The 25,633-nt window shown below is 38.4% G+C and overlaps 1 protein-coding gene across 1 annotated transcript; it reads right to left on the reverse strand.

Annotated features, from left to right (window-relative positions):
* On the reverse strand, window positions 1–25,633 carry scara3 (scavenger receptor class A, member 3). Its single transcript, XM_042390458.1, has 12 exons — window positions 25,168–25,633; window positions 11,187–11,222; window positions 10,633–10,677; window positions 9,548–9,667; window positions 6,638–6,718; window positions 5,563–5,681; window positions 4,998–5,242; window positions 4,026–4,245; window positions 3,602–3,690; window positions 2,747–2,939; window positions 2,049–2,226; window positions 1–1,959 (listed from the first exon to the last, which is right to left on the reverse strand). Exons 1-12 carry the CDS (start codon window positions 25,172–25,174, stop codon window positions 1,472–1,474), a joined length of 1,821 nt encoding a protein of 606 aa, XP_042246392.1. The 5' UTR covers window positions 25,175–25,633; the 3' UTR covers window positions 1–1,471.

The following is a 25,633-nucleotide window of genomic DNA, read 5'->3' on the forward strand; positions in this document are numbered from 1 at the left end:
AGCCTGGCTCTTTCTAAAGCTCAAAAATACACCTACTAGCAGAAACACAGAAATGTCAAAATGACAACTTAGGATTTTAGAGGCAGTTGCATGCACAGTAACACCACAACAGCTTCCTGAAGATGCTCTGCACAAAAAACAACAACCTTATAACCATAAATTGCCATTTTTACATTTATGTTTGGGTATGGACTAATCAAACAAGATACATTGTGTTAATCAGTCAACTTTGGACAGAGCTAGGCTAGCTGTTTCCCCTTGCCTCCAGTCTTTATGCTAAGCTAGGCTAATCACTTCCTGGCTTTAGCTCCGTTCTTACCACACAGACATAAGAGTGGTATCAATCTTCTGTCTTATTTTCACAATGAAAGAAAATGTATTTCCCAAAATGTTTTCCCAAGAATGTCAAGAGGAGTCAAGAAGTTATTTTCTTCATTCTTACTTATTCAACAGCAACAATAGAAGTAAACATATCGTACAATGTAAAATAGGTTAATGGTCACCAGAGCATTCAAATGGAAATTTAGACTGGAAGGGCCTAAACTCTGTATCCTCAAATCTTCAATTCTTCAGACTTCATAAAATTACTGTTTTACCAGCAGATGAAAAAGGCTTCAGAGTACCTGCTCTGAAATAAAATGGACAAAAATGCTTAAATTTTACTCTTAAAGAACCAATAAAGTGCCATCCAACAGAAAAGGATGTGTCAACATGAATATAATGTAAAAAGAAGCAGATTTTTTGTGTCCTTATACTAGTGCATGGGAATGTAAACCCTTGAGTAGTCTGGTGGCCTGGATGGGAAACCACCACTACTTTAGTCTAATTCTCCTCCTATTTATTATGTCCCATGTGGGTTTGGTGGCTCCACAACAACCTCTCACCCCTTCTTCCCTTCCAGTACATTCAAATTCAGTAACGGGCATGATTTCTCACCATCTATTTGAAGTTTTTCACCCTGGTAAAAGCTCATTGTTTGTTATTTGTATATGGACTGCCAGGTGGATGAGGGAAGACCCATCACAAGTAGTGATGAAATCCAAGTGTTGGATGAAGGCAGTTTCTCCTCATACCAACATACAAAGTCTAACCAAACAATCCATTTTTGTCCTGGGTATTCAAGACAAAAAATGGTCAATGAAAGTCAATGAAAAAACAAAGGAAACAACAGTTCAGTCTGTGGCAGCAGTTCTGTTTTCTATTTTTTAGACCTTCCTCTTGATTTACCTTAGCTTGCTAAGTCATTTCATCGGGGGAATGCCCGTCTTTTCATGCCCCGTCTTCGTCCCAAATTTGATCTGCTGCATTTGGTTTGGTTATTAAGTTCTTCATTGTCTTGCACAATCCCATAGAAATGGAATAAGAGTTTTTTCTCCTCATCAGCTGCTGCATCACCAGTCACGATGGATAATACTCCTTCAGTTTATATCTGATAATCATTCTTTTGTGCCTTATAAATCACCTCTGAGTCCTACTGTCTCTTGGATCCAGCAGCAGGCTCGGTTCGCTGCTGGATGTTGAGTTGGTCATGGGGATACGGCAATCCTGGAGGTCCAGGGGTTCCTGGTGGTCCAGGTGGCCCAACTGGCCCTGGTTTTCCTCTTGGCCCTGTTGGCCCAATGATGCCTGGTAGTCCTGCCTGGCCCTGGATCCCTTGAGGTCCTGTTGGTCCTGGGAGCCCATCTTTACCAGAGGGGCCCATGTCACCTTTCTGGCCCCTCTCACCACGCAGTCCTGGCTGACCAAGAGATCCCTTGGCTCCTTTGGCGCCTACTGCCCCTCTATTGCCACTGGGTCCTGTTTCACCTGGTACACCTTTAAGCCCAATAGGCCCCTTCTCTCCAGGGGATCCGCGACTTCCTACAGGACCTCGGTCACCTTTGCTCCCAGTCAGTCCCATAGGTCCTTTTGTGCCAGTCTCACCACGGTTCCCCTTGGGCCCTGGTGGTCCTGGAGCACCTGTTGAGAGAAGATGGTGAGGTCAAGTTGAAAAGGAAAGTGTAAACAGGCATTCAACTTTTATTTATAAACCACAACATCTAGTGTACCTTTTAGTATAGTGAGGTTCTTTATGATATGTGTATGGTGTGTATCCACCAGCTTCATCTCCTCCATCACCATGGACAGATTCCTGACATCCATATCCAGCCGGACATTCAACAACATGTTCTGCTGCCTCAGTGTGTCGGCCAAGTGGAGGAGTAACAAGACAGTATTGTTCATATTCTGCAGAAAGTAAATGGTTGTGAGAATAAAGATATGATACAAAAGAAGAAAATGTGCAAGAACACAAATACAAATAACAAGGAGGAGAAAGAAAGAGAAATTCAATTACAAGGAGAAGTCAGGTAATATTATGTGCAAACAAATTACATCCACTGTATGGACTGTGTGTCAAAAAAATGCACAAGTCAGCTTAACTAACCTTTACGCTAACAACTTTTAAATAAATGAACACTTTGTCACAAACATATCAAAGCATGACAGAAAAAAATCATATATAGACAATGGCGTAGTCCCACATATGTGGCCAAGAAATCAATTGTATTATGAGATTTTTAGACCAATCAAATTCCTGAGCTGCCAGTCAAGTAAGGAGTGTGTCTAATGTTGTATGCAGATGACACCGTATTTGGTAAAGTAAAAGGATTTCAATTCTAACCTGAATATATTTTGTGTGTGTATTTGTATTTGTCTTTATATACGTTATCACCAAGTAATGAAAAAGTTCTTGTGTGGTTCCAACCTGTAGATCTTCTGTTTGTCTGTTCAGGCGGCCCTGGCAGGATGAGCTCTCGATGTTGATATACTTGTACATGCTCTGGACATGGCTGACGGTGGCATTGATGCTGGAGGATAATGTCTCGATCTCCATCTCGATGGAGTTCAGACGACCATCCAAGGCAGAGAAACGTTCACCTGTCCGGTTTTCATAGTACCTAAAAGGGATGGTTGAGTGAGGGTTTCTTCCTGTACAGACATTGTTACTTCTAGAATGATAATACTCTTTCTTGCTTGTTGGTATACTATATATTAATCATGTTGTAGGGATTTACCTCCCATTTGGGCACAAAAATTGGTCCTCATGAGGTAAGTTTTTGTTGTATGGTAGGGTTAATTTTAGAGTTAATGTTAGAATTAGACTTAAGTCAAGGATAGGGTAAATATACTATAAGCCTTTAAGGAATTAATGCAAGTCAGTACAATTTTATCACAAGTATAGTGGTAGAGCTGCAACAATTAGCCAATTAATTGATCAATAGAAAATTAATGGGCACCTATTTTGATAATATATTATTCTTTTTGGTAATTTTTCAAGCAAAAATGCCAAATATTCTCTGGTTCCAGCTTCTCAGATTTGAGGATTTTGTGCTTTTATATGTATAACAATCATTTCAAAATCCATAGGTATTGGACTATTGGTAGAACAAAACAAGCAAATTGAAGGTATCACAGAGAGCTCTATGAAATTGTGAATGAGTTTTTTTCACAATTTTTAACCTTTCATAAACCAAACAACTAATCAAGAAAATAATCGGCAAATTGATTGATCATGAAAAACCTATATATATTAATACAAATTTCTGTGAATGTGTATCACCTGGAATGGTAGTGAAGGTCATGCATGTTCTCCTCATGTTCATCCATGAAAGAGGTCACATTATCGAGCTGCATCTGCAGGTTCATCACCTGAAAACACACACACATATGTAGTACTTCTATACTTATGAGGACCCACTGACATATGCTAGTCCCTAACAATCACAACTAATCCCGACCCATTCCCAAATTGGTGTGACAACTAGTGTTTAAGCTGCAAATAGATGTTTTAATTCTCAACCTGTTTGTGCAGTTCACAAGGTTCTGTTTTTTTATCAGAAGTGTTTCCCTTCACATGCTATAAAACCTATCTGTAATACTGATCTAGACAGAAAAATAATGAACTTGCATCCAGATCCTGAACCTCATATGTTCATGAATACATAAGACTAAACAAACTCACACACACACACACACACACATACCTGCTGATTGAGGTCGTTGAGCATCTCACTGGACATGGCTATTCTCTGGTGATCTGCTACGATGTTGTTTTGGAGGAAGCGCATGTTTTGCACAGTGCTGCTAGCATTGGATTTCATCACGCTCAGAACTCGGCTGTAGTTCTGCCAGTCGCTGGTCAACTTCTGGAGGACCAGAGTCTCCTCTTCTGCTTTCCTCTGCAGGGCGTGTATCCACATTGAGCTGGAGAGCAGAAGGAAGCACAAAGGACATGTGAGGTGCAGTGGATAAAATGTCAAGCTATGTTCACATTATTGCCTTTATCAGACAGTGCTATATTTGCTATATTTTTCTTTTTACTAATGAATTTTTACTATTTTAGAAGCAGTCAAAAAGTGGATTATGACTAGATATTTTGAGAAACTCTTACACTGACTATCTGTTTGATTAATTTACCTACATGCCTGCTTGGCTGTAACCAGGAAATAAGTTTTCCCTGTTCGTAAATATGCTACACATTGCAAAAATAAAAAGGCATCTGGTGATATTATCATCCCACTAAATTTCTAATAGTATTTCATAACAGCATGGATGATAAAATCCTAAGTCATATACTGGTTTAAAGTCACAGCTGTGCCTTTGTCAAATGGGAAAACCCAGTTGTTATTCTTACTGTGGTTTGGCTCCATAAATAAAGATTTGCTTATGAGGCTTGTCAAAAAATGGCAATTATGACTAAGACCCTGGCTTCTTGCCTACTGTCAGCAATTGAAGTTCCCACTTTGCTCAGTTCAGTAAAAGGTCATGAACACATGCTGTAAATATAGCTGAAGAGAAATTATACTTATCTAGCAGTTGTGCTGTTTCTGATAATACCTTATGCACATTGTTCTGATTCAGGATTGTGGAAATTACTATCAAGTTTTAAGTTAAAAATACTCATTTCCGAGTTACAGTATCTGTCCAAATGTCTCTGCCCTCAGCTTTTCACTCACCTTAGCGCCACAGTGGTGTTAACTTGCTGTGCGGTAGCTTTGATGTCATACTGATCCTCTGTCAGAGTTTTCATCTTCTCGACAGTTTCCTCAATCACGTCCTTCCAGCCCTCCACCCGATCCAGGTATCTTTCCAGAGACTGATTGAGAAGTTTGATTGACATGAGGTGGTTTTGCATGTCGCGAGTCAGCCGGGTGCTGGTGGCTTTTAGGGTGGTCTGGGTTTGAGAGGCATGGTCCAGGACCTGAGGGGGGATCAGAGAGGAGCGACAGATTGTACCTGTATTTTTTTTGGTTGCTAGGATGATAATAAAAAATGAATTCGATAAAAACTATGAGTCACTATTTTACGGTTAGTGCTGAGATGATTCAGTAATTTGCAGATTGACAGAAGATTTAAAAAACAATTATTCTGACAATAATTTAAGCTTCTCAAATGTGAGGATCTGCTGCTTCTCACAGTTTTAAATAATTGTAAATTGAGTATCTTTGGATTTTGGACTGTTGATAGAATCAAAAAACAAAACAAAACAAAACAAAACAACTTAATTGTGATCCAATGTACCTGCTCCTGTCCCAGTATCATTTTCTGGATTTCTTCAAACTCTTTCTTCAGCCTGCTGATCTCCTCACTGTACAGAGTCACATCCAGACAGCCTGAGCAGTTAGAGGCTGAGCTCAGATCTGAGAGACAGACAAAGAAAAGAAAGAGAGTGAACATATGGCAGTGAGGCACTATGGGAAAAAAATTCTAGATGACTGTACATGTTATATAGCAAAATGTCTGGTAACCATATGTTTGCGAGAGAGAAAGATATCTTCTGAATTCCCCTGACATCACATTCAATCATCCTTACTGCTTCACAAATCACAAATGACCTTTAAAACCTGGTACATACTGTATGCAGTATGTTTGCAGTTGACAGAACAATTTCACCACAAAGTCCATTTACAGTAGAAGCTGCTCTGGAGGTTTAATTCCTATCACACAATCTGAGGAAGACATTAAATGTTACTAAATTTAACTAAGTAAGTAAATAACTGGACCTTGCAGTGAGATTGTTTTTAATCAACTGCTCTTTCCTAGGTCAAGGATAAACTTTTAATCTCAATTTTTAAACCATCATGGATGAGAATCCTTTTGGTACTCAGATAAATGGATTTTTAAACATCTTTCATTCCAATTGCAACTGGCAAAAACACTCAAAAGCTCCAAATTAGCATCATTTTGTCAAATTAACTTCTGAACAATAAACAATCTCAAGGGTCTTTGTATTTTGCTTTTTTTGTTCTTGATGATTCTTTACAGTACCAGAAAACAGCTGTTTTAAGCTCTTTGGTGCTATAAATGAATCAATTTAGAATGCTTCTGTACAGTAACATACCACAGTTTTTCTACATACATTACATTCTTAAAATATATTTTCATATATTTTAAGAATGTATGATGAAATTCTTCAAATCAGTAGGACAGTAAATTAAATTTTTAAGTTTTTATTTTAAAAAATCAAACTCTTCTTTTGATTGATTACTTCAATCTTCAAAAATCCATTTTTTTCTGTGTTATATCTGTAATTGCTGTATAAAGCCATGCTGACTCAGTATAAAAAAATGACCATTTGTGAGTCAAGCTATTTTACCCTCTATTCCTTGCTGAGCCGTGGTGATCTTCTTGTGGTAGACAGACTCCTTCTCAGCCAGGTTGTCAACCTTCCTGAACACTGCAGACACAAGAAAGTTAATATATTTAAGGAAGCATGTCCTGGAATTTTAGAAATATTAAATATTAACATAATATTAAATTCACTTTTAACATGAAGAACAAATGCTAACGTAATTCAAAAACAGCATTGAGCAGTATCACTAATCGTGGCACTCAGTGAGCCAAAATGACAAGAAAGGATGGTTGAATGTCGAAGAATAGATAATTTTACCTAATATCCTAATTTTTCCTTTTTTCATATTTGTAAAACTTTCCTCGAGCTGAGAAAAGTAATTTAAAAATCTGTGACATTACCACAATGTAAAGTCTATGGGCCAACAGCAGAAACATTACTGTGCATATTCAGTGGGCCGCACAACACAGAAGCAAACCTAGAAGCTAGAGACTTTTTTGGCGCATGCGCAAGGCAAGCAATTCCTACTGGACTAGTGCCATTTTCAGTCTAGTATCCAGCTCTTATAATACATCTGTGATTACCATCACCAGTTCCTTGCTGTTAACAGGAAATAGGAAGTATTTTAAGGAGTAAAAACAAAAAGTTGTAATTTAAGCCCTGACAAGAAAACATGTCAAGTTTTCATTAGTTAACAAATGCAACTAAAACACTGATGAATGATGGTTTAGCCAGCTGGCCAGGTCCTGCCCCCCTCCTTACATATTTCCCAAAAGAGCAACAACAATTTTGTGAGTGTGAGTTTTTGTGTGTTTGAGCATACATTTGTGAGTGTAAGTTTGTAACGCTGTGTATTTGCACATTTTTTTCTGCATCCTAACCACTGACTCAGGGGAATAATGTAGGTCTGCTTGCATTTATAAATGTTTCCATATGCGTTCTGCACATACCACCTATTAGCTCCTGTGACAGTGATGCTGAACATGACTCATGGCTTTTGATAGATTCTGTGCAATGATGCTAAAAGCAACAAACAAGATTGAATGAATTAATTCCATAAAACGCGATGTGTAAGATTGAGATTGAGAGATTGTGTGTAAATCTACCACTACAGTTTTCTATACACACATTACTTGAAAAAATGTTTTTCCCCCAATAAAATGTTTCATCTTGTAAAGCAGAGTGCTGAATACATGTGCTACAATACAATTCATCCATGTTTGTTACTAAACAGATTAATTCTGAATTATTTATTATTAAACAGATGTTCAGCTGGGAATGGAAAATCAAAGGTTACTGGTGTCTGTTTTTCCTTGTGCACATGCACAGTTAGTTCCAGCCAAGTGCAATATGTTTTCTGTTGATACTGAAGAGTTTTAGTGCTTTGGTGTTGAACAGCTGGTAAGTTGACATAAACATAAACTGGGTTCTGTTTCTGCTTGTATTGTAATGTTTGTGTCAGCACACATCTGTAAGATGTTTGTAAAATGCCGATATACCGTAGTTATTTTTGGATGCTCAGTTGTCTTTGATGGTGCTCAATATACTGTATAAAAATGATGACCCCCAGAATATATTTGTGTAATGTCTTTTGTCACATTTTGTTAAAATTCTCAGTGAAATTCAGAATAATAGCCCATTTTTGTGAAGTTAGAAAGTAACTAGCAAGTGTTACCCAAATTGCAATAAGATTGATATAAAACAACAGTTAACTAGACTTAAGGTACATTACTGTAAAATAAATAGTAAAATAACAAAAAAATTGGATTTAACTGCTAGCATAATGTTAGACAAGCTGTCAAATTAGTTAATGCTAGCTAGCAAACATTGTATCTCATGCCAGGAAAACACATTAGCTAAGTCCCTATTCAGGGTCCACATCAATAAAAGTAAAAAGAGTAAAATATCAGTGACAGCTAGCCCAATTTTAATTTATAAAATATTTCTTACACATTAGCCTCAGACAGCTAGCTTAGTGCAATAGCTAACCTAGTTAGCAGTCAACAGATTGTAGAAAAATAAATTTAATATTTCAAATTACAATCAGACACAAAATAGCTACCCACAGATAAGGGAGCATAGGATAAGGCATTTTAAGGAAGGATGTCTTTGTTTAATGGTCACGAATCTGACAAAATGGTGGATGTAGCTAACAATGTCAGTTAAACTGCAACTGCTACAGAACTATGCCTTTAGCGGTTGTTACTAGCGACAGCATGTACAACTACTGGTGGTGAACACAAACCTTAGTGAGTTCACATGTACAGTATTTCTACATGTTTCCAGCACATTTGTTAAGAAAAAGTCAATGTAATCCCTGCACATAGTTTGCAGCAGAGCTTTAACAAGACAGGACTTCATTACCTTTCTGTACATGTATGTAAATTCAACCTTGTGTGTGTTGTGGGATTTTGCGTCACTCTACCAAGTCTCACTGTCTCCTGAGATGCCTGAACAGTAGTAAAAGATTAAGATTTACAGCTTTCAAACCCAATAAAGAGTGATGTTAATGTAAAAAGCATCTGTTGGCACTGAGCAGCAGTCAGGTAAAACAGGGCACACAGGACCTGTGTCCATATTTTGACCTACGGAAGTTAAATGTGCTGTGTTTTATTAAGACATACATACAAAGTGGAGTCTGTCATTTTCCCATGACAAGCCCACTTCATATCAGCCTTAATCAGTGGGAATATCTGACAAATCACAGGGTCCCTGTAGGGAACGACTGATTTTAAGGGCTGGTTGCAGTCAGAGGTGGAGATAATATCTGGAGATTTTTTCATTTTAGACTGGTACTAATGTGGTATGCTCACTTTGTGGTAACAGCTCACTTTTGACTTTACTGCAAGCTAAATAACAGAGCTAAACTAGCCTTGGGTGCCGGTAAGTACTAAGGTTGCAGGGTGAAAATCAAAAATTAAAAACAGAGCTCACCGAGTGATGCCAGCACTGCAACGGTAATGATGAGAAATGCAATAAATCCATAGAGGACTTTGACAGCCAGTTGGAGTGAGTGGCTCTGCTGGCACCTCACACAGCCACCTCTGGTACGACCTGGACACACATTAAATAGATGGACGCATGCAATAATGAAAGTTTGAATGAATTACTCAATACAAACAATAATGCACAATTTAAAAAAAAAACCTATAAAACTTGGATAACTTTAGCAAGATCAGTTTAGCAATTTGCAGATAATTGTAACCAGTGGTGGAAGAAGTATTCAAATCATTTACTTACTGGAAAAGTTGCAATACCGCAAGACAAAAATACTCCATTTTATACTGCATTCAATGGACAATTCTGGTTTATAACATGGATCTTATTTTCATAGTTTTGAGCTTCATTTCTGTTAGTAATAAATGCACTCAATAAGATAATAGCTGAGAGTTGGGAATGCAACAAAATTCCTTAAAACGGGGCAACAAACATGAGCATTAAGATGATCACTTATTTGGACTTATTTGGAAGAGAAAACGAAGGCGAACGGCAAAACTATTACCAAAACTGTCTGTTGTAAACATCCATCACAGTTTATATACTGATTCTTTGTTAGACTATGACATAATGTGTGCAATGATTATTATTGAGCTTTTGAGTCCTATATTGCTGGTTTGTTTACAACCTGTGTCGATCATATGACCTCTCCTGTTTTTTACCCCATAAGACTTAGTTGTAGTGACTTTGGCGAGTATGATATTATCATAAGTGATATAAATGATGGCTAAAACTACAAAAGTAAGACAAGTTGTATTAAACTGGAATTATAATTTAAGTACTATACTTAAAGTTAATAAAAGGGATAAAACTGAGAGGCTGAATGTGGTGAGATGTGGAGCAGATGTGGATCTGATACATAATGTTGTCATTGGCAGATGTACAAACACACACACACAAAAAGTCATACTCAGGCATTCATACACAAGCCATGCGTGCACACAATCTCACTGGTTTAAAAAAAACATAATACAGATGACCATGTTTGTTGTTGTTAAGACTTGTGTGCATGAGGCCTTCACCTCTAAATGAAGGTATTTCCTCCTCCTCGCCAGTGAGATCCTCCTCTGAAAAACAAGACAAGGAAAAAATGCAAACATGAGATATTGAAAACATGGTGTTCTACTACTGACCAAATAACATAGTAGTTTTTAGTGTCATGTGATTCTTTTAAAATCATGAAAATTACTGAGAACCACTTATATTTCACTTTTCTTAACAAAGACATCATGGACAATTTTGCTTGAATCACAGTCCTAGAAATTGCAGGTTGTAAATGCAAAAGATGAACTCCCTTGAAAGCATTTACAAGCTCATTAACCTTTCTCGGAAACCAATTAAGGTGAATCTTATGAGAAAAATTAATATCAAGCCTGTACATGGTTATGGTTTGTGTGCAGAGACAAGGGCAGCAAAGAGCTAACGCAATATTGTAGAAATTGCATCACACATCTTTCCCAAATTCACCTGCAGACTTTGCATTTAATAGACAGTACCATGTTTATCATGTGACATACAGTACATCATGTGTAATGAACTGTCTCAGCTCAAGGCAATAGAACAGTTTGACTTTTACCTTTGAAAAGCTGGTTCTCGTATCCTCCATAGTTATCTGACAAAGAAAAAGAAAGTGAGACATAAAACAGACGTTTTCAAAAAACAAAGCTGACTGAAACCAATTCTTCTGGAGCCACCAACAAGTTGTATTACTGCTGTCATAAATCATACAAACCAGCTGCCTCACAATCCCCCACAGTCTCCCCCTATTGTACTCAGTGTGTTCAGTATGAGACTAAGCATAGCACAACTCCATGTTTTTGTTCTGCTCAAATATTTTCTCTGAGCTGTTGCACACTCAGGAGAAACAGCTCCATAGTGGTGCAAAGCATGAGAACAGTTGTTGGTTTTGTGTGCTTATTCTGTGGGGGAGTATTGTGTGTCCATGGAGGCTGTCATCGCATACTCTGGCTGAAGTAAGAAGCATAACTTCCAACCAGAGAGTCTAATAAACCGCACAAGGTCAGTTCACTTTAAAATCCCAGACTTACATTCAACTTCATGTTTTAATAACTGTATGTAACAGCAACGACATGTGGACCATATACCGCACGTCGCCACCCAAAGTGCTACCCAACCCCACACCAGAGGCAATGTGGGTGTGGCGCTTCATGTGAGGAAACTAAAACACTCAGTGGAGCTGCATGGGAGGCTGTTTCTGAGGGAAAAGAGCTGGAAAGGACACACAACTCACACAGGAAAAAGAGAGTTTGGCAAGTTGCTGACTAGCTGAAGAGAGACAGTTGGACACCCTACCATGCTCCGGTGTTGACGCTGCCAAAAGGAGCTGGCCTTTAAGCAAAGAGTGTCAGACTGCTGAAACATTGCTACATAATGTAATGTATGTCGTCACATTACAGACATGTTTGACTTTGTGATGATGTTTTTGATTGTGGAAATGTAGAAAATGCGTTGAGTGACACTAGACAGATGTGGAGTGTTTTAAAGGAATATTACACCAAAGACTTATGTACTAATATTCAGCACCTGTAGGCTTAAAATGTGGCTCTGAAAGGTATCGAGAGTTCTCCTTGTTGCATGCAAATGTGGCATCGCGTTAGTTTAGGCATCAGCTGATTGGCATCAACTATTACATTCATGCATCATCATATGTGGCCTATGACTGGCCACATATGGTATCATATGACTACCTCCAACCTCCTCCTTATTAAATTAGTTTTTAATTGATGTTCATGTATGTGTTTGTTAAGGAGGGATTAGCACCCTTTTTCCTGCTCATACTCTTTCAGAGCTCCCTCAAAAAGCAGAGCCTTTTCCCACCAAGTTTAACTCTACAACCATTTGCGGTAGACTGATTGATTGATTTTATTTGACAGTTCACTTTAAAAACATGCCATGGCATTGAATGCGTACATGAAAGGAAAAGCCAGGATAACACAATAAAGCCCAGAGGCTTATTTCCATTGTGGTCCCTTTGGGGATGGGGGCTGCGCAGGGGAGGGGTCAAGACAGCAGATCTGACATGGCAAGAATGACTCAAAAACATTAATCAAAACAAGAATATAATACACTCAGCAAGTTATTCATTTTATTAACAACATCAGTCACTACCTGTGCTTCACTGGACAGTGCATGGCCCTACTCGCCACTCAGTTAATAAAACTAATTAATTACTCTGTACATCACAGATCAATAAATTAACATTACCTCACAGCCCCCTCTGCTGAATATCCTTCACCTGGATGAAATATTTGTTTTGGTATTGAGGACAGCACCATGCACAACTCAATCTGAGAGACTCTTGCCTGTACTTTCAACCGCCCAAGGCTCTAAAATTGAGAAGGGTCAAGTTGAGTTCTGATGGGGAGTTTCAGAACAACCCTAACTACCTTGTTTTGCAAAGTCTGAAGTCTATTTTTAAGGGTAGAAGTTTGGCCATTGAACCATGAACAGCAGGTGTAGTCAAAATAAGGTTGAACAAGAGCTCCTGCCAGGGTCACCACTACTTTCCTGTCAAGAAATTCAGAAATTCTGGCTAAGAAGCATGTTCTCTGATTGACCCTGGTGAGGACCTTTTCCGCCTGGCCCACTCCTGACATATGACTAACCACAGCTAAGGTAATTGTGAATGGTTGATTCCTTAACTTAAGTCTCTGACTAAACTGTGGTGCCTTGCCTTGGTTGCAGGAAGTGAAAGCTGTGAATTTAGCAATATTTTTTAAAAATACCAAATTAGTGTTTGGAACATAGTGAGCATGTGGATGGACAGCGATGAAATGGAATATGCTGCACTTGTGGTTTGAGAGGAAACTGAGTCACTGCTTAAATCCTTTACAATTCTTGTGAATCCAAGTGGACAAAATCTGTCGTCCTGCACAAAAGAGACAAGCTACAAACTTTTCAGAACCACCTTTCAAGTTTATGAATGTTCAGTGTGCTTGGTACTCAAAGCACAGGTTTTCCTTGAAGCAGTTAACATGTGGACATTGCTGTAGGTCAGAAGTTGCAATACTTACCAGAAGGGATGCTATAGCCTGAATTAGCAGATGTATAAAGTGTGACTTGTTTTGTCTGACACTTCCACTGTGTTTACTCAGCAGACTCAGAGATGAACTCTTTTTGGTCTCTTTAGTGTGTTGTTATGAAACTATAAAGATCCCTTCACTGGTGTACACTTAATTCTAAGTTGCAAGAAGATCTTTTATTTTTCTGTTTTATTCCATTACTTAAGCCAAAACAAAATATTGCAAAATTTCTTAAACCAAGATGTCTGCAGTGGATCAATCCCTGTGGTTAACCACGTAATCAGTTCAACACGAAGAGAAGTCTGGCCTCTGATAAGGAGACGACAAGAGAAAAATGGCTGGTAAGGGAAACTGCATGCAATCCATGATGATGTTTTGAAGGTCAGAAACATAATTTGTCATGATAGAAGTATATTTTTGAAGACAGAAATGTATTCAGCACTTCTCCAAAACTATGTGAGTTCAAGTACTTTATGTAAAACTAATTAGCAAATGCACATGTGGCATTCATTTACACAGTGAACACTTTACCTTCATTCACTGTCTAAGAGAAGCAATTGACAGTGCAAGTACCATAATGGGATAGGTGGTAACACAAACAAGATCAGCACTGGAATGAAAGCTGAAGATTTTAATATTATGTTTTCCACAAGTGAATCTAAAGTTTTGAGAGAGCAAATCAACACACTTGGTCTGCAAAAGCCTTGATGAGGTGAATGTTTATGTGAGGCAGCGGTGGAACAGCTGAGGTCAGTTCTGGGTGGACAAGTCACAAAACACTGAGGCTGACATAATGATGGAGGGAGGAGAGAGGAGGGAGAGGAAAAACTGAAGGAGAGGTGGAGGCGACCACATCCAAAGAACTAAAAGACAGAAATGTGGAACGGACATCAAAGATAGAGAGAGACAGAACTGCACAATAAATAATATTCAAAACACTCAGAAGTGGCTCACCAGTTTCCATCTCATGGTACTGGACCTCACCTGCACAAACTGTAGTGTTGGTTTGCTGACATATCAAGCCAGAACTGGCCTTTTATTAGAAACATTAACTAACAGGCTCCTACATTACAGGGAGCACAATATTTCATTTGACTGTGATGGGAGGTTTTGATTCATTTCCACACAAGAACACTTGAATATGTCTCACTGATATTGGGCTTGAAATGAGGCCATCCTTATAGTACAGTATTCTAAATGACAAAACAGATTGTTTTTAATTTTGTGTCAAAATGCCTTCAATCTGCCACCTCTAAAATTTGGTTAAGTTTAGGTACAAAAACTGCTTGGTTAGGAAAAAACTGTAGTCATGGAAAAGAAACCAATGTTTATTGTTGGTAGGAGAAGGGATGCCTACAGTGGCCTCCTGTGTCAACGTATCAAAAAAGGAGGAGTCCGCAGATGTTGCTCTTGGCCTTAAAACTGCACTAATCTATTTTAGATTAACCAACAGATGAAATGACTATGTGTAATGTGAATTGGGTCGCTCACAGTGGTGCACACAGAGAATTATCACTCAACTTTGTGGTTCCCCAGCATTTAACTCATTGTTTTGGTTATACGGCCTACAATTTTACTGTTGTGGTCCAGTCTCAGTACTCTCATCAACCCTATTTCCAGCAGAGCTGTTTTCAGCAAAAAAAAAAAAAGCTGACAAACCCACTGTATGCTATGTGTCCAGCACAAAGGGGCCGACAGACAAAATTAGTGACAAGTTGGTGGAGCACTAAGCAGCTAAAACGCCAGATATTTCCCTCTGGAACTGGAGTTGATGAAGACCAAAACATGCTAAAAGGAGACAGAATATTGGTCTTATATTCATCAGTTAGACACAAACACAACTACAAATAAATGCAACTGTTTGCTGACATGTTCGCCACAACAACTTAATAAGGTGATTCTAATCTGTTCCACTGCTACCAAAGGCCTATAAAATCAATTGGAACAGACAAAGTTGTTTTTTAAAAGAGAACAACGGAGAGTCTTACAGTATCCATTTTGTTAGTATTATTATCTTGTAAATGAAAACTCATGACTTCAGTTTGAAAGCTGTAGCAATAGTAGCAAGAGCCTAACAAGAGTATAGTAAGGGATCTAACATCATGTACTGTCATTATTCTGGGTTTCAGTGGAGAGTTTCACAGACTTTCCCACCCTTGACTAAGATAGATTTTTGGTAGAAAAACTAAATTCTTATCATTTTTTGGACTCCTGCAACATGAAAATGGTCAGATTCAGGGTTTGAGTGTCAGCGCATTATTTACTATTGGAAGCTGAAATCCAAAATATTACAATCAGTATCAACCCTCAAGTATCTGTCTACTCCCCAGTCCTACCCACTGACTTATTGGCCTGATCATCTATCTCCTCCTTGTCTAGCCTGTTTCACCTCCCTCCCTCTTTCTCTCTCCTCCTGCCTGTTGCTTTTTTCTCTCCTCATGGTTTCCTTGCTCTCTGTGGAAAAACCCTCATGTCTGTCTCGTTAGTGAGGAAGTCAACCTGTCCAACACACACAGAGCAGAACTAAGCTGACAGCAGCACAACATAACCCCACCAGGTCACACCTACAGTACGTATGTAGGCAGGCCATGGCAAAACACTGTGGAACTACTAAAAAGTGTGAATCAGTGGACAAACGGTTTCTTTGTCAAATTTTTGGTTTAAGTGCTTGAAAATCAAGTGAATCTTTTTCCCAAGATTAAACAAACAACCGCGTTAATCCTGCATGACCTGTTTAAGAGATAACAAACACTGTTTTCTGTAAAAGGGTTGGATGAGATAACTCCAAACCTCCCTCACAATGAGAACTCAGTCCAAAAGTATTGGATTTCTGTGTTCTACTTTCTATAAACAAACAGTCAGAAAATCACTTAAGTGTTTGAAATAACTGCTGCTAGATGTTACATCTCGCAGGCTTATTAATATAAACTGAAGTTTATAGTTCCCAACCTAGGGAACCAACAAGGTGTGGTAAGATCAATTTGAGGGCTTGCAATATAGAAAACAGAAAAAATACATTTCTGCGTAACTAAATTATTTTCTTTAATCTTTTCTTTTATTTTTGTAAAATATTGGATAATTGCCCTAAAAAAAATTTGAAATAAAGAAGGAAAAAAAATGTCTTTTGAACATATGCAACCAATAAGGCATGAGCCAAACTGCTTGGGAAGCAATGGGATACACTTCATAGAAACAGTGCTACTTTTCTCTATTACAATTGCAAATATTTAACATGTTGCAATCACAGCAGAGACAGCTATGTGTAAGATGTAACTCTAAAGCTAAAAACAAGAACATTGAGGTTGGATGATTTTGCAATACCCTGGATTAAGTTCAGTGGCAGCATTTACTTTTTTATATCCAATGCCAATGTTTTTGAAGTTCTTGCTCTCTAATATATCTATGCATGGCAACTATGGTGTGGGTAATGTAAGGGAAAGATCATGGTTAGGGTTAATAAAAAGGCCAACCTTAATTGCAGGTCTGATTTCCTGTATGAAAGTCAGATTTGCTACACGCCTATCCACTGCCCTGACCTTCACACCCTTACTTTCAGCCTTGCTATTTCCTACATAGCCATAATTCCTGGTTATACTGGGCTGGTAAGGTAATATAGCCACCATGCCTTAGTATAAAAATCATAAAGTAAACGCTTAGATTGGATGAATAATAAGTATGACCAATCCTAATTTAGCTTGTTAGTGATATCAGCAATGTCCATTTACAATGTCCAACATTTAAAAGCTCTCTTCAGTTTGCTTAGGACCTAAACCTGCAGCATAAAGAAACTTTAAATAACAGAATAGATCATAAAAACACATACGTCGAGGTCAGCTGAGTAATTGGAAGATTGAGAAATATATACAAAGTCTTGATGCAACTGCAAATTAAATATGGATTTTTTTGCAGTACAGTGCTGTGCAAAATAGACCAAACGAGACATGGTTTTTTGGGTTGTTTATCCAGACTGTGAGCAGACTGAGGATGGAAAAGTTTGATTGCACTTTGAGTACACAAAGAGCCCAAAAATTGTACACTTAACTGTGAGAAGAAGTAAATATACTGTAAGGATGTGTATTTGCAGCAGATGCTTGGAAAATGCATTGAAACAAAATCTAATAAAACTAAACATTTCCAAAAGCTACTTTCAGCGAGAAAACTACAACACTGCAAACTCAGGATGTAGCTTTGACCAGTGGATAATTCAATAAAAGTACGACAAGGACAGTGACAAATCATATTACAAAGCTACTGTGAGTCCTGTTTTGACAACTGGAGGCAGTTGCAACAGCGTACCGTAAGTTCGAACTTAGCCTCGCTATAACGTGAGTGTGTACTGAGTGGAAATTTACGCATCACTAAATTAAAATCAGTTGCACAACACAAACTAGTTCTTGTAGGTCTTTATAGAGATTAGTTGTTACTAAATATTTACAACTGCTAACTATCAGGTGGAACTGTTGCGTAAACTAGCTGAATGAACTAACTAACAAAGGTAACGTTAGCTCACTAATATGAAATTACAAAACTTTAATTCAATAGCATCAGACTGTATGACCAAATAATGTGGGTTTGCGTTGCATTGTCAGATATTTCCCTCTCATGGTAAACTGCATGAATACAACTAATTTAAAAACACGTTTCTCCAGGTCTGAAGGAATAAATAAAACAAAATTAATCATTCACAAAGAATTGGCAGTTAAGTTTATTTTATCTTTTGGCCCCCTTAAACTGTTACTTTTGGAAGTTACAATACAGCTTGTGACAGATGTTTCCTAGCAACCAATTTGCACATTACTAAAGTAATTACATGTTGTAAATTTTTTACCTAAGAAAGACTTTCACACTCCATCACAAACTTAGTGATGGATGGATTTATGAACAGCTGATGCGACCCAGTCCTGGTCTCTTGGTTTTGTCATTCTTTAACTTGGAAAGCAGCTCATGACTTTGCCCTGGTCAAGTTTTCCTGGGCTAAAAGTGATACTGCTACTAGCCACAGAAATACAAACATTTGTCAAATGTTGCTTTGAGTACATTTTGTGTGTTTGAAAAGTTCTTTGCCACTGCCCTTGTTAAGAGTATGGATGGTGCAAGATGAATAATAAATAATAATAAGAAGAAGAATATGAACTTTGGTGAGATAAATTCTTAAATGCAGATTTACGAGAAGATAATACCAAAATTTTCATCATTTGAACAACTATGAAGTCTTTTTTTGTTGATATCTTAATACATATTGCTGTACACTTCCAGCTGATGTCTTGCTACTGAAGTGTTTACATGCTCATCTGTTAATGTGTCAGCTTACCAACACATCAGTCTCTCCAGGCTGATGTGTGCACAACATACTGTGCACCTTAGAAAATCTTTAAAAGTTACTGTATGAAATGGTTTAAACAGCAGGCTACAATGCTCCTACACAAGACAATCAGCTAACCCTTAAAAGACCTTCTTAAACATTCACAAAGGAGCTTGTTGAGTTTTCTGTGAATGTCAGTGTGAATTCCCAGTCACTATCCTCTGTGCTCAGGTCCAGATGGTCCACCTACGAAATAGTCAAGGCTAGCAGAAAGTTAAAACAGCACACCCACAAGTCATGAGAGAGATGTGTTACAGGCCACTTTACTTTACATTTCTAACCAGTTCAATAAGAATGCACATGCAGGTGAATTTGAGTATCAGTTACAAAGTTTTCCACAGGGTGATGAGCAAGTGAAAGCACGGCTAGAAGATAAACTATAAAATGCAAACTAATACTGTCAGGATGTTGGTCTTCACCCACATGGAGATAATCATCCTCCCTCCCTCCATCCTGTTTCACCATTGGACCTTTGGTGTTTGTGAACATGGCGCCAGGCCTGTACTTGTGTCAGCAAACCATCTGCGCCACTCCATGTTTGTGGTTCCTCTGTGGTGGTTCCTCTCAGGGGGTTTTGGACTTTCCAAACCCAATGCCCACCCTTGTCCACCCTTCATTCCCCTTCTGGACTTTGCTTTTGCCAGAGGATTGTGCAAAATGTTATCCTTGGTGAGTAACATACGCTGAGTGTCTCCTAACTTCACCACATGACTCCATGATGTGACTTAACATACAAATAGAGATCCACTCCACATGAAGCTGCATAGATACAACAACATGTCCTTTTCAATGTTCCTTTCCTTAACTTAGCTCGAGTTAAATTACTTTGACCAGAAAATCCCCTTCAAGAACCTCAGCAAATCCCAGTATTAAATGAAACCAGGAGTCATGAGATGGGCTCTGCTCCAGGTCAGAGTGGAGGTCTTGACCACGACTCGTAAAGCCAAATGAGTCCTTTTCCAAACCTCTGCTGACATCCAAGTCATTTAGGTGCCCTCTGACTGGAATGTGTGGTCTCCTCACAAAACTATAAACGCCTGGTATGTGTTGCTGCAGACTGCGAAGCTGAAGTTATAGTTAAGCCATTACAAGAGAATGTTCTTTTATTGTGGTTTGGCAGTGAAACTGGAGATTTTTACAGTCACAATACCGTAAACGCATCATGTTTTCTCAGGACTAAATCGCTTTGGACGGCAAGGCTGGGACAGAGAGACAAGCCTGGTTAGGTTTACGGGGCTGTGAGGCCAAAGGGCGTGTACAATATTCTTTAATGCTTTATTTGAGGGTCTCTCAGCTTGTGTTTTTCACTTTCCACAGTGAGATGACATAAAGGTAAGAATGGAAAAAGCTTTCTAAAAGGAAGTTAAAACATATGGTTAAAAGTATATGTACACCCGAATTAAGAATATGGACACCCAGTTAAGTTCTTCCACATGAAACTGGGAAAACTATTTCTGCTTTATGGACCTGGACTGGGTTGCACCAGCTATTCGTAAATCCATCACTAAGTTTGTGCATAAAATCCTTCCTAAGTATCCGATTTACTAACATTGCACCATTAAAATTTAAGACTAATCCTTCGTGAATGTAGGTTTGCCTTTGTTTATATCAAGAAATAATATACCTGGAGAAATATGTGTGTTTTAGAATTAATAGTATTAATGCAGTTCACAGTGAGGGTGAAATATCAAGCTAAATGTCATCATTTGGTCATTAATGTTAGCGGCAAAAAGTTTTGTAATTTGATGTTTAGTGTGTTTTTTTCTGTGAAATTTCAAGTTTCAGGTCAGATATGTTGACCATATTCCATATTACCTTGTTTACTCTTCAGTCTTAATGGGTCAGATATTAGTAAGCTAATGTTAGCTTTTTCAGTTGGTTCATCAGCTAGCTTACACGACAGTTCCATTACAGGTAATAGCTGTAGCCTAAATATTTAATAACTACCATTGATCGCTATGTAAGAATTAGTTTGTGTGGTGCAACCAGTTTTAATTAGTGATGTGTAAATCTCACAGCTAGCTGTGCAGTTCAAACATAGCTTAGTTAAACCATTAGTGTATACACATCACAGAATTATAGTTGGTTGCTCCACATACATACGTTTTTACATAGTTAGTTATGTCACTAAAAAAAATACAATTAGTAAGTGCCAAGTGTAGTCACATAGCTAACGGAAACAACTGCCAAAGCTAACGTTAGCTTTCTAATATACTGTTCAGATTGAAAAAAAGTGAGTGATAGGTGATGGTCGTCAAAATGCTGCTTAATAAGCATGTGAACTGGGAAGATTTACATTACATTTCACAAAAATAACACTCAAATGACCATTATGCCAATACGGTTAGACAACATGACCAAATAACATCAGCAAGTTAGCTTACTTGGATATTTCTTTCTCAATATATACTGCATGAGCACCAGTAAGTCCCCATGTATGCAGATTAAAAAGTCATACCTTAATTGTCAGTTAAGTTTAATATACCTCTTGACCCCTTACACTGTTATTATTGGATGTTACAGTTTGTAATACTACAGTGACTTCTTGTTTATATAGTTGATTGCTTTTAAAGGACAGAGTCCTATTCCTGTATAGGAATGCCCACATACCTTTAGCCAGCATAATTCAACTCATCTATAAAGATTAGATGATCTACCACCGCATTGGAATTAAATTGAAGAAAAAGCACATTCAGCATTTTTGTGTATAGTGCTAGAGTGTAACAACGAAAAAACGTCCAGCAGCAATATTTAGATAATGAATCGATTGAGCAAAAATAAATAAGGGCACACTGGGTACCAAATCAATATGACATTCAGATATTATGTCTCCTTGTTCTCCTTTCAATTCAAATTCAAAATGCTTTGACTGTAAATATATAACACTGCCACAGCAGAAATGGTTTTGAAAAAAGAAGATCTGCCTCCCCTTCTCTTCTTTGCTCACTCTTTCCTTCTGCTTTGCCAACTATACACCTGTCTCTCCTCCTCCCCCTTCCCTTCTGAGCGCCCTCCTCCCCGGACCTAGTAGGAATGTATGAGGCAGCATGTTTTGTTCTGGTTGAGCTGGGCTGGACTCATTCTCAGCAAGACTGGAAACCACATTAACAGACCTCCTGTACTGTTTGGCTGAGAAGTACACTGTATATGTTCTTGGAGTTAATTTGTTGTATCGTCTTGTGGCTCAAGTCAGCTTCACTCCCCCAGACTTTTCAGGAGCAAAGACACAACTGGAGTTGGGCGGGAGTTTCATATGATTTCCTTTTATTGCTAGTAATAAGCTCACCATGATTTGCCTTCATTTGTAATGTCACTGGTAAAATCCAAAACACACATTCATTGATGTGAAACATGGTACACATCCAGATTTTCCATGAGTTAGTGATTAGAAACCATATTCGGTAACTGAAATACTAAACAATTACAACATAATATAAACGTTTTACTACTTTCTGTCACTAATTGTAATAATGCACTCAATGAACCTATATTTATTGCACAGAGCAGCCACCTTTGATATGTGTATTTTTGTGGTTTTTGTGATTTGTTACACGCTTTCCTGTTATTCGCTTTATTGCCAAGAGTAGGATGAGAAGATTGATATCATTCTGTACGCTAAGAATGAAGGTACTATAAGAAGATGGTTAGCTTAGCTTAGCATAAAGTTTGGATGCAGGGAGAAACAGCTAGCCTGGCTTTGTCCAAAAGGAAATCTGTACAAAAATCAAATTGTAACCCCCTTCGGTTTGTGAGTGGATTAAATAAAAATTGGGTCAAATATATTCATATTTTAGAACTTTGGAGAGAGCCAAGTTTCCCTTTGCTCAGTCTATATATTAAGCTAAACTAAGCTAGTCATGTGCTTTTGATTTTTAATATCTCCACTTCCTACTGCTATGCAAAAGTGAAGCCAAAATATCTCCTTTCCAGGAGCTGCCATCTTGCTTGTGCGACGTCATTTGGAGGCAGAGTCTTTGCAGTGGAGTCAGTTGGCGGGATGATGGCCTGCGCAACATGCCCCCTCAGCTGTTCTGCCGCCTGATGCAGGTTTGAGAGCGCCTGTCACAACTGTCAATCATGACATCAGACCCCCTTTCTGTATCATCAAATAACTAATTAAAAACAAACTTATGAGAAAAATTAGTACTTGGACAAACATCAGCATTTTAAGCACTACCTGAAATGACAGAACCCATCTTTGGGAAAAATTTATTTGACGTGTACTTTGATTTTTTAGTTTGGCTTATGTCCCATCCACTAACATGGAGGGGGCGGGACTAATGACCTATACTGCAGCCAGCCACCAGGGGGCGATGGAGATGTTTTGGCTTCACTTTTTGGGCACTGTCAGGATGTCCATCTTTATATACAGTCAATGTGCCATTACTATATTTAGTGTACTAACATGACAATGGTATTGGTGTGGTATTAAACCTGTAAACCTCAGCAAGAGAGCAAATAAGTGTATTACACAAAATGCTGAATTATTAGGCTACTGTACACTCACTGCAACATCCAAATTATTTATTTAGACTAAAATGAAGTAAACTGCAGCACTTCGTAAGTAAGTCAGACAAGTTTGTTGTAAATAAAATGATAACTTAGACCTTTTTTGGACACAGCTTGTGTTGACATTCATGGTCCACAGCCAGCCTGTTTTAAAGGGCCAGTATACTCCGTCAGAAGTGCTTATTGGGCAGTCGCATAGCTTCGGAAACCCCCTCTCCCTGACATCTTTTTGACACTGGATTAGGAGAGGCTGCGTAGGACCAAAACAGACAATTCTACATTCACCCTCCACTTACTTTAGTGGTTGCTACACTTCTCTCTCTAGCTCTCTTTTCTTTTTTATTGATGCAACTATTTCTGTCACTTTTCATCTGTACCATTGAACAACACTATGAATACGTTCCCAAAGAGAACTGTAAACACTTTTGATTTCTGACGTGGTTGGACAACACGTCATATGAACTACTTCTGATCAACCATAAACGGTTAGGATTTGTTGTCGGTATCACTGGATGGTAGACATGAGAATTATCCCCACTCATCAGCACTATTTTTTGGTCAATTTAGTACTATTATGTGATTATGAACAAAAATCTTTTCTCAGAAAACTCCTCTAGTTCCCCAACATGGCAAATTTGGAAGAAACAGTAGATAAACTAAGTCATAACATTAGCAGTGATAGTCATCATGACATTACAGTGGCCATACTAATAAGCGCTACCTCAAAGCTAGAACGTCATCAAAACAAAACCAAAGATAACAATCATCATGAAAGCACAGAGATGCCACAGTGCGATCTGCAGGAAAAGCAGTGGTTTAACACCACACCAATCAATGCAGGGAAGAAAAAAAGCTGATAAAAAAGCAAATTAAGAACTTGCAGGTTAACACCTCAAAGTTTGAGAGAGGAGTGCTACAGATTTCAGTTTACAATAAACACAAATAAATAAATAAATCTATCATATTCCAGTTACTCTTGGTAATAAATACAGTATGTCATTTCTTAACATCTTTTCAAGCTGTTAACCCACGTGGGATTTCTTCCCACTCCTTCTCATTCCCTCTCTGTTATCCCCTCTTTCCCACTGTACCCTCCCATCTCTGTCAGCCTTTGACTCCTCATACCTCTGCAGCTCTGCACACTCTACAGTAAGCCTAGAAACCATGTAAGAGTCCCTGCCCCTCTTCAAAGCCACTGGCAGCTCTCGTTTCATGCCATGTTATGAGAACGCTCAAATTCAAATGTTATGTTTTCACTCGCGCTCTTTTAAAGGGGTTATTAAGTCAAACTGTGGCAGATTGGCAGGGCTAGAGAACATTTTATGTTTTATTAAAGGGGTTGTGGTGTGCACACACACACTAACACACACACACACACACATATAGAGAGATTTAAAGCTGACTGATCAAAGTCTCACATCCAAGAACAACAAACCACCACTTTCTCAGGATCGACACTGCCAAAGTTTTGGAGCAGAGCACAGATGAGAAGCATATGTGGTCGCTGATACCCTGTGCAGGTGCCTGACTGCATGCCACCATGGCAGGTACTGTTTAGGTTTTGGTGAGAAGAAAGATGTAGTAGGAAATGTGTAGGTGCTAAGAATGAAATAACTGAAAAAAGTCAGAGAAATCCACTTTACCTTTCATGATTCCTTGCTCAAGTTTTCTGTATAAACAGCTTGTCCAGTTTACTGATGCTCAGCTTGATTGTTGTGGTAATGGTGGTGGTGATGTTGCAGTCGTCTTCACCTTTTTTTCCCCTCACAAAACAAGTGTCCAAGAACAGCTAAAGTAGTCAGCAATTTACCATTTAGGTGTCAGCATTCATTTTCCAGTTGTCGGCAAATTTCCAAAATGAGAAGAAAGCCAAAAAGTCCCAAAATGTCCTACTTCCACAGATGTGAAAAGCAAAAGAGGTGCTGCACCTCAGCTCAGCTCATGAATGCAGGATTCAGCTGCATTTATTACCAGCCTATATGAGCAAAAGATGCACGTCTGCAACTTAAAAAACAGGCTGAATTCTAGATTAATTAAAGTCTTCTTGAAGGTCTATCAGTGCTGAAAACTACACAAAGCTTTTAACGTGTGTGTGTCTGCCTGCAGCTC

The sequence above is a fragment of the Thunnus maccoyii genome, chromosome 17 (genome assembly GCF_910596095.1).
Source record: "Thunnus maccoyii chromosome 17, fThuMac1.1, whole genome shotgun sequence".
Classification (NCBI taxonomy): Eukaryota; Metazoa; Chordata; class Actinopteri; order Scombriformes; family Scombridae; genus Thunnus; species Thunnus maccoyii.